Raw genomic sequence first — 15,915 nt, 5'->3', positions numbered from 1 at the left:
AGAGAGAGTTTGTAAATCTGACAATGTTGGGAATGGTGAGAATAGAGTGCCATGGGAGGGACAGGTGGCAGAGGAGTGCCAGGGGTGGGCAGGTGGCACAAGTGCAAACACATCCAACCCTGAGAAACCAAGCAAGGGTCATTTGATTCCAAACAACAGATTTATTGATCATCACAGAACGTCTCTCTGGTACTTCCCGCTCTTCCGCTCTTGCCCTCTTCCCAACCATTATTCTCCTCTCCCTACCCCCTTCCCACTCTCGGTCCACAACAGAGACCCAGATCAGAATCAGGTTTATCATCACTCACAGATGTCATGAAACTTGATTTTTTTTTTGTGACAGCAGTACTGTGCAATACCTAAAATTACCACAATACTGTGCAAAAGTCTTAGGCACCCTAGGTATATGTATACACATACCAAAGACTTTTGCACAGTACTGCAATGTACCAAAGCAATAGGAATTCTTCAGACAAAACAAACGCCTTTTCAAAACGATTGCTAAGAGTTTGGAGGCGAGATGGTTTGAAAATCCTGCTGTTCCATCAATGCCTGGAGTAAATACTTCTGGCCCAGAGGTACTGGAGATCAGATGAAAATCTAACCCTATCATTTACGAATTGTAAAATATTCCACTCTGTCAAATTCCTGCTTCACCTTACAATGCAGACTAACTGAAGAACTAACAGGAATGCGCAGTGTTATTAGCAATTCAAGCTGTCACCCCCAGCATTACAACAACTCATTCCCAAGAAAACAGAGCTTGGCACTGCCTGCTGAAAGATTTCCACTTCCATCACTTTGTACCTGCAGAGCAATTTAGGAAGACAATCAATCGCAAATCAATAACATAATTACATCATTAAAAAAGTTACACGCACTAGTTTTAACCCTGAGAGTTAAAACTAGTGCACAACAGGGGAAGAAGCAACACAAAGAAGAAAAAGCATTTCAGGATGTATATTGTATACATTTCTCTGACATTAAATTCGACCTTTGAACCTTAAAGCGAAGCCCGCTGCCTGCAGGCCCAAGTCTGTGTCTACTGAAGGCCTGTCCTGGGGTTAAAGAACTGTCTGTGTATGAGTGTGGGTGGGAGGGAGGAATGGGGATGCCTTTGCTGTTGTTTGTTTGTTGCTTGCTGTGTCCTGTGTCGTTCTGTCGAGCATTGTGGGTGTGCTGCCGAAATGTGTGATGACACTTGCAGGGTGCCTCAGCACACCCTCAACCGTGTTGGCTGATAACACAAATGGCACATTTCACCTCATGTTCTGATTTACACGTGACAAATAAAGTTGAACCTTGGCTAAACTTCAGTTAGAAGAGACATGTCCACAGTCCCGGACTCTAATTTCAAAGGATTTGAAGGAATTGGAGAATGCAAAAAAGGCGATTTACACTGATTGAAGAACGGCAAACAGCACTACAACGAAAGAGTACGGAGCAGTGGGACTTACTACCCACATGGCCCTGTTGTAGAAAGTGGACCTCGAGCACTCTAAGTGTAATAAGATGGAAAGGAAGAGAAGGACGTGTTAATGGAGTGAGACAAACCTGTGACAGAGCAATGGTAAAGTTTCTGTGCAGTACATTTGATGTCATTCTATGCTTGTCCCAGAAGTACAATGAAACACAATGGGCTGGGAATTCTTGGGCAGCACAGGAAAACAGTGCAGAACATCATGGAATCCAGGATACCTTTGTATGCAAGTCTGAAGTTCCGAAATTAGCTTAGAGCAGGCAGTTGCATGAAACTCACGTTGGCTGCTGACTTGTACTATACAGTCCTTAGCATATCCACGTCCTGAGGATGGGGCTGGAGGGGGGGATTAGGAACCGAGGCCCATCTGGTTCAATACCATGGAGTGTGGCACGTCTTTTTGAACCGGCCTTGGTGCCTTTTCCCCACTAACCTTAACATGGCCCTGACTGCACTGGGTCCTCACTCTGCCAGGACTCTGAGTGAACTGCACCACTAAATCTGCCTCTCCCATCACCCCAACCACACGTCTGACATTAATGTTCCTTCCTAACAGCCTAACCTTGACAACCCCACAAACTCTAGCAGACTCCAGCCGAGCTTCTCTTCACCCACGCAACCCCCTCCAGTTCTCCTATAACTGCACCCAAAGACTAACCTCACCCCACTTCAACCCTTGGTCCACCTGACCATAGGGCTAGGGGGAGAGCCTTTATGCCTGCTTTCATGTGTACAGCCCATCTATCTGCCAACGTCTTATTCCCTTAAGAATACCGCTGTGGTATTCATGCAGAAAACGAACAGAGTCCCAACACAGCAGTGATTTAAGACAACTTGTTAAGCATGAAAGAATTCCTTCAGCACTGGTTTTCAACCTTTTTTTTAATGCCTTAGACCAATACCATTAAGCAAGGACCAATGCTCCCTCTAATTTGTAATGGCCAATGTGCACAAAAAGTTTAATTTTTTGCCCAGTGACAACATGTGTGCACTGAATAATCTCTTCAATAAAAACAGCATTAATAAGCCAGCTCTAAAATCTGCAGATAAATCATCACAAATTCCACGCTGTCAACACGGTCCACATCAGAAACAGGAAAAGGAAACGTGATGGTGTACGATCGTGAAATATAATTAATGTGCCAACAAGGTACAGGGTGACAACCTTATGTGCGCAGTTTAAGTTCCTTTGTGCGCTAGTAGCAAAAGATGTGTACGTGTGCACACGGCTTAGGGGGACCATTGCTGTGGATCCCAGGCTGGGAACCCCTGTCCTGCAGCAATAAACACGACTCCAGCATCCGCAGTCTCGTGTCTCTCCGAGGAATTCCTGCAGCCAGATCCTGAACCTTAACCAAACAATGGCAGGATTTTTGTTTAAGTTAAAGATATTTCTTGGTAAAGAAACTAGAACAGAGAAACAAATGAGCTTTCACGACTGGCAATGAATCTGACGTCCTGCCTCATTTTGCTTTCTCGTGGCTTCCTGCCGAAGACCACGCTCAGCACCCTCAACATTCTGGATGGTACTTAGAATATACACTGTTCAGTAACTGTGAGGACAGCAATGCGATTAAAAAAAGCAACACTAGATTTACAGGGTCAATTCCTCATCCTGCCACCATCTGCCTGAGAAGCACTACACACAAGGAGTGGAAAATAAAGCTGAAGTGGACAGGCTTCCTCTTCCAGCAGAGGGTCAAACGGGAGAGGTTTTGCGCAATATTATTAAGGTCAGCTTCAAGCACTAACAAGGTGGTGGTGTGGGACTCACTTTCTTTTGATTGCAGAAGCCTTGAAACACAGCTATATGACAAGGGAAGGCATGACAACGGAAAATCTAATCCTAAACCGACAGGAGGGAAATGCATGCATTCACTTACAGCCACTGATTACCCGAAGCATAAACAACACAAGGGCAAGGGACTTACTTTCAGCTCCTCCATTCTGTCCTGGATTGTGGTTAGGTCAGATGATCGATTGGGATCCTGCAACTTCAGCACCTCGTCAGCTTCGACAATCCACTTCTCCAAGGCTTCCAGTCTCGTGCTGAATGCTTCATAATCTTGAATGCCAGCCTACAGTGTACAATGTTCACTGTCAGAGTGATACAGTGATAGAACTTCTTATTAGCCAAAGACATTTTCCCTGGGTGGAAATTGTTTACAAAAGGGGGCACAACTTTAAGGTGATTTTGGGGGGGTGGGGGGAGATGTCAAAGTTAATTTCTTGACACAGAGAGTAATGGGTGTATGGAGCATCCTGCAAGAAGTGATGGTTGAGGGAGATACATTAGGGACATTTATGAATCCCTTAGATAGGCACATGAATGAAAGAAAAATGGATTGTTTATGTACGGGAGAAGGATTGAACTTAGAGCAGGTTAAAAGGTTGGCACATCTTGGGCCAAGGGGCCTGTACTGTGCTAGGTTCTATGTTCATGTCGCAGTGACAATATCCTTGGCCTTCAGGGATCTGTAGATACGTACAGCAAGGTATCTCCACTCAACATCGCATTATACATTCCCTTGTCTCATTTACCCTCCCCTAATACATATTCTCACACTTCCAGACCAAATTACATTTGCCATTTTCCTGCCCAGTCTGCTGCTGTCTGTCTGGAAGTCAATAGCCATCTTTTCCCTTCACTTATCACAGAGGCTACATTTGATACATCCATAAAGGTCTGATATATACACCACAAGAAGAGACTGCAGAATGCTGTTGCCGGTGGCTTTCCAATCCATTACTGGCCCTTGCTTCTCGACATCCTTACTGCTTTCTGTCCTTACTCCTTCCTCCCATCCCCTTTTACAGCTGGTATCATCCACAATACTCGTTCTACACTCGGTCAGGGTTATCCATCACTTGGCCGATTGCTGTTTGTGGGACTTTGGTGTCAAAACCCAGGGGGTGATATTCCAAATTAACAAATGTAATTCAAAAATACCCAAATGACTGGAATCATTGCAGGACCTACTGAGATGATAAAAGCTGTTACTTCAAAGCAGTTGGCCTCTCTTAAATGCAGCAGCACCAACAGCCAGTAAACCAAATTTCATACCATTTGTGCAATTTGTTAAGATAATAAAATTAATTTGTTCTCCAGTTTCCCTACAAATAAAATCCACGTTAAAATCAAACAAAAATATGTGCAGAAATAGAACTATGGAAGATACCTGGAGCACAGCCCTCTGTCGGCTGAGTGCCTGTTCCAGAGAAGACAATCGCTGGGCTAGGGACAGCCGTTCAGACTGAACAGTGGCTGCCGCTGAAGGGTCCACCTGCTGTCTCAACTCCTCTCCGAGCTCCGTGAGAACGTGGAGGGAATCTCTCAGTGTTCCCAGCTCCACCAGCAGCTCCTGTGGTGGGAATGATTAGAGTTTCACTTAAACACATTGCCCAGTATAGATTGGCACATCCAGTGGCTCCACGTTACCTACACCTGTTCTAAATGCTGCCCAGGCCCCTGAGGGCAATGCCACAGGAAGAGGAGGAGGATATTCAGCCCCTCAACTCTGTGCCACATTCAATTAGACTAGGGCAGATTTGAATCATTTACCTGTCCCTAAATTACCCTAAATTTGGGAAGTGTCAGTGGTACTGATCTCAACAGCTACTTTGGGCAAGGGATGCCTAACTTCCAATAACTTTTCTGTAAGAAAACAGGTGACTGTAATTCTGAGTTTATATATATTATTATGCATGTTGCCCACTTTCCGATAGTGAAAAATGGACAGAATACTGGAGAGGTGCCCTGATCTGCGGGTATCATGAGGTAGTTGATCAAAAGTAGCACATTCTGAGCAAAGTGTTCTGAAATGAGAAGTATTAATCCAAGAAATGGAAGAACACGCCATGGCTTACAGATAGCATTGCTGCCTCACGACTCTGGGGACCTGGGTTCGATCCTGACCTCGGCTGCCATCCACATGTAGCTTGCAGCCAGTTCCTTCCGCTTCTCCAGTTTCCCCCACATCCCAAAGACACGAAGGTAGTTTAAATGGCCACTGTAAGTTACGTCCCCCGCCCCCCAAGACAGAGACAGCAAAAGAACCAAACGAGAGATGGTGGGCATACTAGGGGGAACAAACTGCAGAGGTGCAGGAACATAATGAGGGTGAATAGGATCACTGAGCTGAGAGCTAGCAGAGACCTGAAGGGCCAAATATCCTCTTCCTGTATCGTTATTTAAAAAAAGATCTGCAGTTAAGTCATTTGCATTTCTCTATTATTGTAAAAGCTCTTACAGTCAAGCTTGCCATGTGGCAGGGGTTCCTAACCTTTTTTCAGCTGCGGACTAATACCATTAAGCAAGGTGTTCATGGACCCCAGGCTCGAGGGTGGCAGCCTGCAGCAAGTCTGGATATTGTGAACGTGTAGCCTTGGACAAGATCACTGAAAGATCAGGCTGTCACTCCCGTCGGCCATGCCTAGGCTTCTAGTCTCACACACCAAGCAGTGAAAAGTGTTTTAACCCATGGTCTGCTCCAATCTGAGCACAGAGTGAGGCTTTACTCTGACAACATGCAGGCACAGACATACAACTTGCTCTCAAGGTGTGGGCTTCACCAGCCAGCTGGCATTTACTGTCCATTCCTGGCAGTCCTCGAGAAGGTGGCGATGAGTAGCGGCCTTTCGACCACAGTGGCAACGCCAGCTTCACAAGGCTGTTGGGTGGACTCTTTCTGAACAGTGACCCGATGACAAAGATGGACTGTCAAAGTATACCCAAATCGGGAAGGAATGAGATTTGGAAGGGTTCTTAGATGGCATTTCTATGACTTGCTACCCTTGTGGTCATGATGTCACTGCCTTCAATAAGATCCATTGTACTTACGTCAGAGTCTTGGATCCACTTTGTGACCTCCTCATCGGCAACATCCCTATTTGCAGCTTTTTTAATCAGCTCAGTGCTCTTCTCCTCCTGCTCCCGCAGGGTCACTGAATACTGCCCAGAGCAGTTCCTGTACTTCTGCCAGAGCTGCAGCAGAACCTTCCTCGTGTATAGTTGCTCCACGATGTCCTGAAGCAAATTATTCCAGCTGTACATTTGAAGTCAAAGGAATGAGAGTGGGTCATTTAGAAGCACAGTAACTCATCTGACTTTAGTTTAATTCATTGTGATTATGCTGGGGTTCTGAATTGCAACTTGCGTTCAGATGGGACCATGGACAAACGCTCAAGGCATTCCTTCTTCCTTTAAACCAGGGGTTCCCAACCTTTATCATGCCATGGACCAATACCATTAAGCAAGGAACCCATGGACTCTGGGTTGGGAACCTCTGCTCTCAACAGAATTAGGTGCTTCCTCATGCCATCCTATCCTACTATACTAGTCTCTTCCCTACACTTCACCCCATCCCTCTCAACAGATCCTAGAGAGGCAGCAACTCCTCCCTTACCGAGATGTTTGTTAAATCAGTAACTACCATGTTCTCCTTCAACTCCTCCCACCAGTTCAAGACAAATATCATCACCAAGTTCAGAATCTATCTCAGCCCCCTTCATCCTCACCAACAACTTGAATTTAAATGCCTTGAATGTTGTAGAATGGAGAATTTTCAGTAACTACTGGATTACCACCCATTCATCAACTCCCATGATACCCCCCTGCATACTTCATGGATGCTCTTGCAGTTGCGAGCACAAAGCCTGAGAAAGTGGAAAATGCCTAATGTTGTTCATACAGGAGAAAAGTTGCTGGCAAGTGCCTTCAATGCTGCAAAGTCTCTAACAGGATTAAGTCACCTGTAGCAACTTATAAACATCTTACTGACAGATAATGGACAATGACTGTCATTCTTAGGCGACTTGAGAGTTTACATACTTGAAGACCTTTCTAATCATCCTCAGTTCACCACTGAAGAATTTCCCAAAAAAACAGGAAGTACGGAGATAGTTACATGTAGCTAACGTACAAGTTAATTTTGTTTTATTTCAGACAACAATTACTCAAGGCAGTGAGCGGTGTGATGAATACAGGTTCACTAGTGGTCAATAACAATGGCAAGTATACCTCTCTGGACATATTTTTAAAAAAATCAATCACCTAACAGGGAGAATTACATAAAGGTGACAGGTTCCTTTCCCCATAAGATTTTGGCCACCTTCTGACATCATTTGTTCCCCCGAGTGACCGTGTACAATTAACCAATTTTATTGACACCCCTCCACTGCCATAACAGTATTTGAGGTCATGACCTTGTATTGCTCTCTCCATGGGCTCAAATAGGAGGTGTGATGAGTGTTTAAGATGGAGAGGAAAATATTCTGCAATGACTCTTGCATATTTATAGGAAATTATCACATCCGCGCTCCAAAGCAACAGTCAAAATGAGATCCCAACACAATGCTGCTGAAATGGGTTCCACCTTTTTCTCCTAGAATTATTTAACAAGCAGCTTCCATTGTACTCTGCTGCAGTATTCAGAGAACAATGGCACTTCAGGGAATGCAGTGGGGCAAACAGGAGAGACGTTCTCGTCTGCTAACTCCTGATCCTTGATGCAGTACTTAATTCTGTATTCCCATGGGATGCTACACATGCTCGGTCAGAGATGAAAACTGGTAAAAAGTTATCAAGCTCTTCGATCAAGTAAATTAGAGGGGAACATGTACTTTGGCCAGCAGAAATTTCAAAAGGGATTTGTCAAATATTTGCCACGAGTGTGATGGGAGGAGCTGGGAAACTTCCTCTTGCAAACAGTGTATTGTTCAGATATGCGATGGTTGTGTAGAAGCAATGGTGGAAACAGAATCTATTGTTGCTTCTAATGGAACTGGCACAGCTCCAGGTTCAAACCTGACCTCCGTTGCTATGTGGAATTTGCATACACTCCACATTACCTCACTGATTTCCTCTGGTCTCCTCCCATTTCCCAAAGGCTAAGGTTAATTTGCATTTGTAAATTTGCCCTGGTGCAGAAGAGCTGAAGAGTTGATGTGGAGGTCAGGGGCACAGGCTACATGAAAGATTAGTCAGGGAATGGGAGATGGATTACGCTTTGTGCAGTAATACATATACCACAGACCAGAACGTCTTCCTCCTACATCATACGGAGAATGTGACACATGAATGTATAGTATAGTTGTTTCAGAGAGGAGCACAAGGGGAGAGAGAGGTATCTCATAAATGCAATAACACTCCACATCTTGCAGAGAATGTGGAAGGAGTTGGGCAGAGGGTGCAAGGAACAAGCTGTCAGAAGAAGTGGTTGGGGCAGATATAATGACAATATTTGAAAGACACGAGTAGGTACATTTATAGGGATGTTTCAGTGGGTGAAGAGCCTAGCACAGGCAAATGGGACTAGCTTGCATGGGCATCTTAGCTACCATGGATAAGTTGTGCTGAAAGCCTTGTTTCCTTGCTGAATTACTACATCAGCACAAAGCTGCTTCTCAAGATTGGCTGGGAAGTATACATTGCCTCTCAGCCCCTTTTTTTTAAAAATACTCGTCCATGGAATTCTTACCTGGCATTAACTTCATTCAGACTGGTATTCAAAAAGCTGTGAATAGATGATGAACACTCTTTTAGCAGCTGCTTGGTGGCAGAGCCGAACTTCTCCAGGCTGCCCTCTGACTTCTCCAGCTCCTCTTGCAGGTTCTGTTGAATATTGTAGCAGATTGCATTTAAACAAGACAGAAACAGAACAGAAAAACACTACCACGCAGTACTGGCCCTTCAGGTGATGATGCTGAGCTGACCTTTAAGCCTACTCCAGGATTAATCGTGGGAACCTGGAGAAGAGGTCTTCAACGACACAGGTAATAGAAGCAACCCCCCACAGCTCCCACGATGTGGGTTCAACATGGAACTCAGGTGCCGGGTAGAGTTTGCACATCCTCCTTGCGATCGTGTGGATTTCTTCCAGGTGCTCTGGTTTCTTCCGCACTCCAATGGTGTGCCAGACAGCAGGTTTAATTTGCCCTTGCCATGTAGGTGAATGGTAAAATCTGGGTGGTGTTTATGGCAATGTGGGAAGCAGTAAACAAGATTAGTGCAGAATTAGGGAAGTTGATAGTTAGTAGTGACTTGGTGGGCCCCAGGCATCAATCAAGACAAATGTTCATCAAAACAATGAATACAAAAGGCCACTTGAGTTTTCCTTATTTATATGTAGGCCAAGTGCAAAAAAAGTAAAGCTTTGTGCAAACTGTTTTGCCTTTCAATTGATACAAAATTTCTCAACTCTAATTATCTTGAAATTCAAATATAAAAGAAACAAAAAGAAAGGTAGAAAACTAAAAGGCTTAGATTGATATTTAAAACAAAACACAAAACAAAATTGTTAATAATAAGAATTTATAAATCTGGCTTTTTGCCTTTTGCCAGAAAGCAAATGACTGAGGTCAGGATGGTGAGTGAACTGCACTTTCGAGGGTGAGGTTGGAGGGAGGAGGGGGATGATGGAAGAGAATGCACAGAGTTGTCTGCAGGGCACACGGTGGAAAGTCAGCAAAGACACCAGAAAAAATATCCTCTTCTGCTAATTTAACATGATCAAAGTGATTACTTCTGGCTACAAATACAGCATGTGCATAACATTACTGTAGAATGCAGGACTCGTAAAGAAAAACGATTTTGATGGCTCTAGTGGAGAAGATACATTTAACAGTAAGGTAGATAAAGAGAAACAAAGATAAGAAAAAGCTAGGGCAGAGGGACCATGGAAGAACCAATTGCCCCAAATGAACCGATGAATTCAATTCACAAACATGGTTTCATCCCAATTGGCACATCCTCCGTTCACGTCTGATTTAGAACTTCAGCAGGAACCAGAGTTACCAAACAATTCCGCTACCCTGGCCGAGGTAATTAAATTGCAGTTCAGCTGAGTGAACAAGTGGAGACGGCCTTACCTGTAGATTGTCCACCTGGATCTGCACAGCTTCCAGAGAGCCAGTTAGCAAACGGAAACGAGACAGGGAGTAGCTGGCCTCCATCAATTGCCTGTTAATCTCTTCATGGGCTGCCCTGTAAACAACCCACTGGTCCAGCATTGACTGCAGCGCAATTTTCAGTTCGCCAACCTAGAATACACCATCAACAGTGATTACAGCTCCTCTGGGTAAAGACCACATGCATGAAGCTCTCAAATCAGGTCACAGAATGAATGGGTCCTGGGCTATTTACCTGAAAAGGACTTGAATGACATACCCTTAATGTGACAATAAGTGCTTTCCCCCATTTTTTAAATCACACAAGGAAAGCACTCTCTCCCCTCCTTGCACAACTCTTCTGCACAAAACAGCAGGGATTAACATGCTAGCTTTCACATTTAGCACAGACATGTGGGCTCAGAGTGGGCACCTCTTTTGTTACCCCAAAAGGGATCTTTAAGCAAGGTAATATCCCTTGGCTTGCTTTTGGTGAAGGAACCCTCAAGATTTTTCCTCTTTTGGTTGTGGACGAAGTGGAAAACAGAACATTTACCATCCATTTGAATACTTCAAGCATCACACTTAGGCCAGTGGTTACTGGTGATTCAGGATCCCATTCTATCAAGGGCATTGTGAACCAGTTAGACTTGTACAAATCAGCATCCCTATGGTCATTTTTCTGGTACCAGAATTTTTGAAAATAATTCATGAATTCTACTTTATTCTACATTGTTATTGTTTTATCTTCTTCTGCCTCAATGTACTGTGTAATGATTTGCTATGTATAAACAATATGCAAGGCAAGCTTTTCATGGTATCTTGGTACATGTGACAATAATAAACCAATACCAATCAGTTACTATTATCCAATGACATTCAATAACTATTATACAACAATGGTGTAATTACAGTGTTTTTCACAGCCAGACCTTGAGGTCACGTGACAAATGGAAATTCAGTCCACTATCACTTCACTCCAATAGAACACACCTTCCCAAAATCATTCCAACATTCCTACCTGGCGATCCAGGTGAGCCCAGGAATGATTGAGCTCTTGCAGTGTATCCATAACACTGCTGGAGACCTCATCATTCTTGTTCTGGATTAGGAGCAGACCACTTTGCTCAACCTTCTCCACTTCCTTCTCTTTCATTCGGACCATATTTTCCAGTTCCTGAAAAGGAAAAGCACAACATTTACAGCACAAAAATAAGTCATGGCTTCTGTGTGTACAAGTTTCCCCCTCCCACTCTACTTACATTGTCTCTGCTCTCAACATTCTTTCCCACTTCACATCCAATCCAGCTTCCCTTGAATACATCCATGGTCCAAACCAGGTTTTACCCACCCCCTGAATAATGTTGTGCCTGAATTCCTTAGCAGATCTATTAGTGGTTTATCTCATAGACGTAGTCAAAACAAACCAGATCGGTTTCATGCACTGAGCAGATAAGGTGGCATCAGCAGAGACAGAAACAGAGTTGACAGTTCAGGTCAAGGACACATCCTCAGTCATTGAAAAGCAAGAAAAAAAATAGTTTAGGTTACAGGAAGGTGGAGATGGGAATGTCCGCAATGGGACAGAGATCAAAAAGCTGTCAAGATATTACATTACTAGAACAGCTTAAGGTTGAAGACAAAAAGCAAAAAGAAACAAGATGGGTACAGCCACGCTTGTAAAAAGGGAATAAAATGGTAGCGACATACAGGATGGAAACAGGACCTGGGCCCGTGTATTCAATCACCCATTTACACTAATCCAACATCAATCACATTTTCGTACTATTACCTAAAATTATTAAATCTCAAATCAAGTCCAGAGGGCTTCAATGCATTCAGATAGCAGAGAAATGCTCCTTGGCCTAACGTTGGGCATTGCTGGAGCAGTATAGGTCAGTGCATGAGCAGAAGGAAGAATTTAAAAAATGGTATGTTTCCAGTGGCTCAAGTCCTCCCTGCATAAATGAAGAAAGCCGTTCTTCAGAGCAGCTACTCATCTGGCATTTGGCTTCTCTCACGTGGAAGAGGCCACACCATGAACACTGAATGCTATATCATAAGTTGGAAAAGTTTTTGCCTTTTCCACTGTTTCTGCTGTCAGCTGAGTGTTTCCAAACTTTTCTGTTTTTGTTTCTCATTTCCAGCATCTATACTTTTGTTTGCTCCCATCATATTCAAGACTGCTTGTTTCAGATGCATGTCATGGGGAGAAACTCGTAAATATCAGTGGGATAAAATTCAATTAGGGAAATGATGGAAATGCTCAGCAGATCAGGAAGCATCTGTGGAAAGAGAAACAGACTAGAATCCTTCATCAGTGCTGAGAAAAGGGGCAGTGAAGGAGGACCAGACCACAGAACACTTATTTCAGAGTTCCAGGGTCTGTAGTCTTTAGTTAGATTTTCAAAAACCATTAAGCAACGCATTAATCTTCGCACGTCTTGTTCCAATCGTCAAAGGAACTGAATATGAAATGGCGAGTGAAGTCAGCAGCTAACACTGTCTGTGATTTAGTGAAGTTCTTCATCTCTCCCCACCCTACTCCCATCTATCTGCATCCCTTCATAATGTTATTCTGTTGAGAGATTTCTACTTTCCCTTTTAGAGAAGATTTTCCAATCATTCCTAAAACCTAATGAGTTCTCCTGGGTACAAAGAGCGGTGAAGGAGCTGAGGATAAAAGTGTACAGCTGTTTTATATACTCTGGATACAGGGCTGTGCCCTCATCCAAGTTACAATATTGTGCTGAGGGAGACTGAAATTATGCACAGATGACATTTCAATGACAGGCTACAGGATAAAGAAATGGATGAGGAAGTGATGCAGCTAGAAAGGCTGCTGTCATACAGCCCTGGATATCAACGTAGGATTGGCAAGAAGTTGATAGACCAAGTCCTGCTTCCATGGCTGTGAGAAAGTAAGATTGTTGGGGTTTAATTCCTTACCTGGCATTCTTTCAAAGCAGTATGTACAAATGCAAGGTCACCAATCGAACGCCACTTCTCTACTTTTTCTTCCTGAGCTTCAAACCAAGTTTTCAAACATTGAACATTCTTCTCAAAATCTGTCCACGACTCCAGTGAGCCTTCTAACGACCTAATCTGGAAATTTAAAAAAAATTACAACCAAATTAAACCTCAGTTTAATGCACAGTCACATTGGACCCAATGAGAAGTTAATAACCACCTTCTTGACCCATAAACACAAATCGACTTTCCTGAAGATTTGTTTTTCTAGTTCTGCGCAGGCTAGCAGGACCTGAACTTACTGCCCATCCCTATCTGCCCTGGGCTAGCCACTTTCTAGAACCTCTGCAGTCCTTCTGGTGGAGGCACTCACATGTTGCTGTTGGGTAGAGTGTTCAAAAACTGAACCCTAGCGACAAAAGAGTAAGGGTGATGCTTTTCCAAGTGAGGGCTGGGTCTGGGTGCAGAAATTGCAGGCAGCTATGTTCCCTCATGCCTCCTGCCCTTGGGCTTCCTGACAACAGAGCTTTGATAGCAATGGTGGGAGAGCTTTATGGAAACAGGCATGGGTTTTACACTTTCCCTTTCCCGAAGGTTGTGGGTACAATTCCTACTCCAAATATTGAAGCACTTTGCTCCCATACAACGCTGAGGAAGTGCTGCTGTCCGAGATGCAGCTGTTTGATGGAAGTTGTTAAGCAAAAGCCCTGCTCTCTCAGGGTTTATGCGAGCTCATTGTATGGAAATTTGCTGCTGTCTTACCTACATAGCCTTGAGATAGAGACATGAATGTGCTGGGAGTGGTGGGATACAGGCAGAAGAGATTTAGTTTAATTTGGCATCGTGCTCAGCACAGGCATCATGGGTGTATTGTTCTATGTTAGTAGTACCGATGACTGCATTTCAAAAGAGACTACTGGGTGTAAAACACTGGCCCAAAGACTAATGTGCAAGGCACATCCATCTCTTTCTGCTTTTAGGACCCCTGAGACCGTCTTGGCTGCAAGCACCACCTATCCTAGTGATCTTACTCTGGTGTGAGCCATTGTGGGAAAGCTGTCAGGTACAGAGTCATTCAATGCTTTGCCTTCTCCACTATTCAACTAGGTTAGGGGTGAGTTACTTTATTTCTGCAGAATATTATGCTCTTTTAACTTTCCACATGCTAACTGGGACTCCCATACTGTAAAAGGTCTGGATGGGAAAGAGTTTGTCAAATGTGTTCAGGAATGTAATCAGTACATAGAAGTCCCAACCAGACAGAATGTGATTCTAGAACTTAGGTAATCTCTAAAGTAAGGACATGTTCAGCACAGCATTGTGGGCCGAAGGACCTGTATTGTACTGTATTCTTCTATGCGCAAGAAAAACCCACCAATGTCAGTTTCAAAATTTTCAACTGAACTAGTCTCAACAGCTTTTTAATGAGAGGGGGTTTCCAAGTTTCACAACCTTTGTGTGATGAAGTGCCTTTTGACATTACTTGTGAAGCTTGTTTGAAGATTATGCCTCCACCAATGCAGACAGTTCAAAATACATTCATTATCAAAGTATGTATTCTATATATAACTTTGAGATTTGTATCCTTACAGGCAGCTATAAAACACAGAACCCAAAAGACTGTCAAACATCCAATGTACAGAAAAATGTGGAGATCCTCTCCATCTCACTATCGTCATCTTTAATCAACTTAACCGATTTGATCACAGTCCTTGCAGGGCTGTGGTGCAGGAACGGAATGTGCTGCTGACAAATGGGCCAAGCTGGAGCTTTCCAAAATGAATGCACAAGGTCTGCCCTTTTGTGTTTCACCACACGCAAGAGAAGGACTGATATTATGTTAGTCTTGCTCATAGAACATACTGCACAAAAACTGATCACTTCATCCAACTAATCCACACTGGAGTTTAAACTTCTGCTGAACCTACTTACCATCCACCTTTTACTCAGCCTATCAACACGTCACTTTGTTCCCCTTCTCCTCCTACGTTCATCTCAGATCCACTTAACCTCTCCCTGAACAGAGCTCTCCTACATTCTACCTTTCTCCAGATAAAGAAGCTTCTTCCAAGTTCCCTGTTTTGAAACTCTGGTTTTGCTCTTCTCCACTAGTGAAGATGCTATAAATATATCAACATCTTTCACAATTTTAAAGGCCACAAATTGGACACCTCCTCAAGCCGGGGTTCATCTTTTCCTGACACATTAAAACTTCGCAAATCTGGTGTCACTTTTAAATCTTGCTCAGTAGTTTTCTGAAATTCTACAACAAGAGCGGTAATTGTCTCTGCTGTGTCATATTTGCAGCTTCTCTCTGTGGACGGGACCCATCTTTCTCCTTTTACGGCTAAAGTGGATGACGTCACACTGAATTCTATCTGCCAGCTTGACTAACTCACTTACTGAGCACGGTCCTGTCACATTATTTGTTCTCGTTTCCACTTGAGTGTACCATCAAGAGCTGCCCCTGTTAGCATGTGCTCTATTTTATATTGTACTATAACCTCCCACATCCATCAAAGGATTAAAAATCCCTTCTCGGGGTATCTGTACAAGACCATCCAGCAATACCCTTTGCA

At 43.6% G+C, this 15,915-nt stretch overlaps 1 protein-coding gene across 17 annotated transcripts in view; it reads right to left on the bottom strand.

Annotated features, from left to right (window-relative positions):
* syne1b (spectrin repeat containing, nuclear envelope 1b) overlaps window positions 1-15,915 on the bottom strand; it is a 504,374-nt gene that overhangs the window by 103,193 nt on the left and 385,266 nt on the right. For all 17 annotated transcript variants that reach the window (XM_063056272.1, XM_063056279.1, XM_063056269.1 and 14 more), the window contains 7 exons: window positions 13,316-13,471; window positions 11,388-11,543; window positions 10,349-10,519; window positions 8,959-9,092; window positions 6,321-6,525; window positions 4,660-4,842; window positions 3,412-3,558 (listed from right to left, as the gene is read on the bottom strand). In XM_063056272.1, coding sequence (XP_062912342.1) covers window positions 3,412-3,558; window positions 4,660-4,842; window positions 6,321-6,525; window positions 8,959-9,092; window positions 10,349-10,519; window positions 11,388-11,543; window positions 13,316-13,471 — 1,152 coding nt within the window. The remainder of the gene's footprint in view (window positions 1-3,411; window positions 3,559-4,659; window positions 4,843-6,320; window positions 6,526-8,958; window positions 9,093-10,348; window positions 10,520-11,387; window positions 11,544-13,315; window positions 13,472-15,915) is intronic.

Source organism: Mobula hypostoma, chromosome 8 (assembly GCF_963921235.1).
Source record: "Mobula hypostoma chromosome 8, sMobHyp1.1, whole genome shotgun sequence".
NCBI classification, from domain to species: Eukaryota; Metazoa; Chordata; class Chondrichthyes; order Myliobatiformes; family Myliobatidae; genus Mobula; species Mobula hypostoma.
Note: the sequence above shows the minus strand (reverse complement) of the source record. Positions and strands in the feature narration are given on the sequence as shown.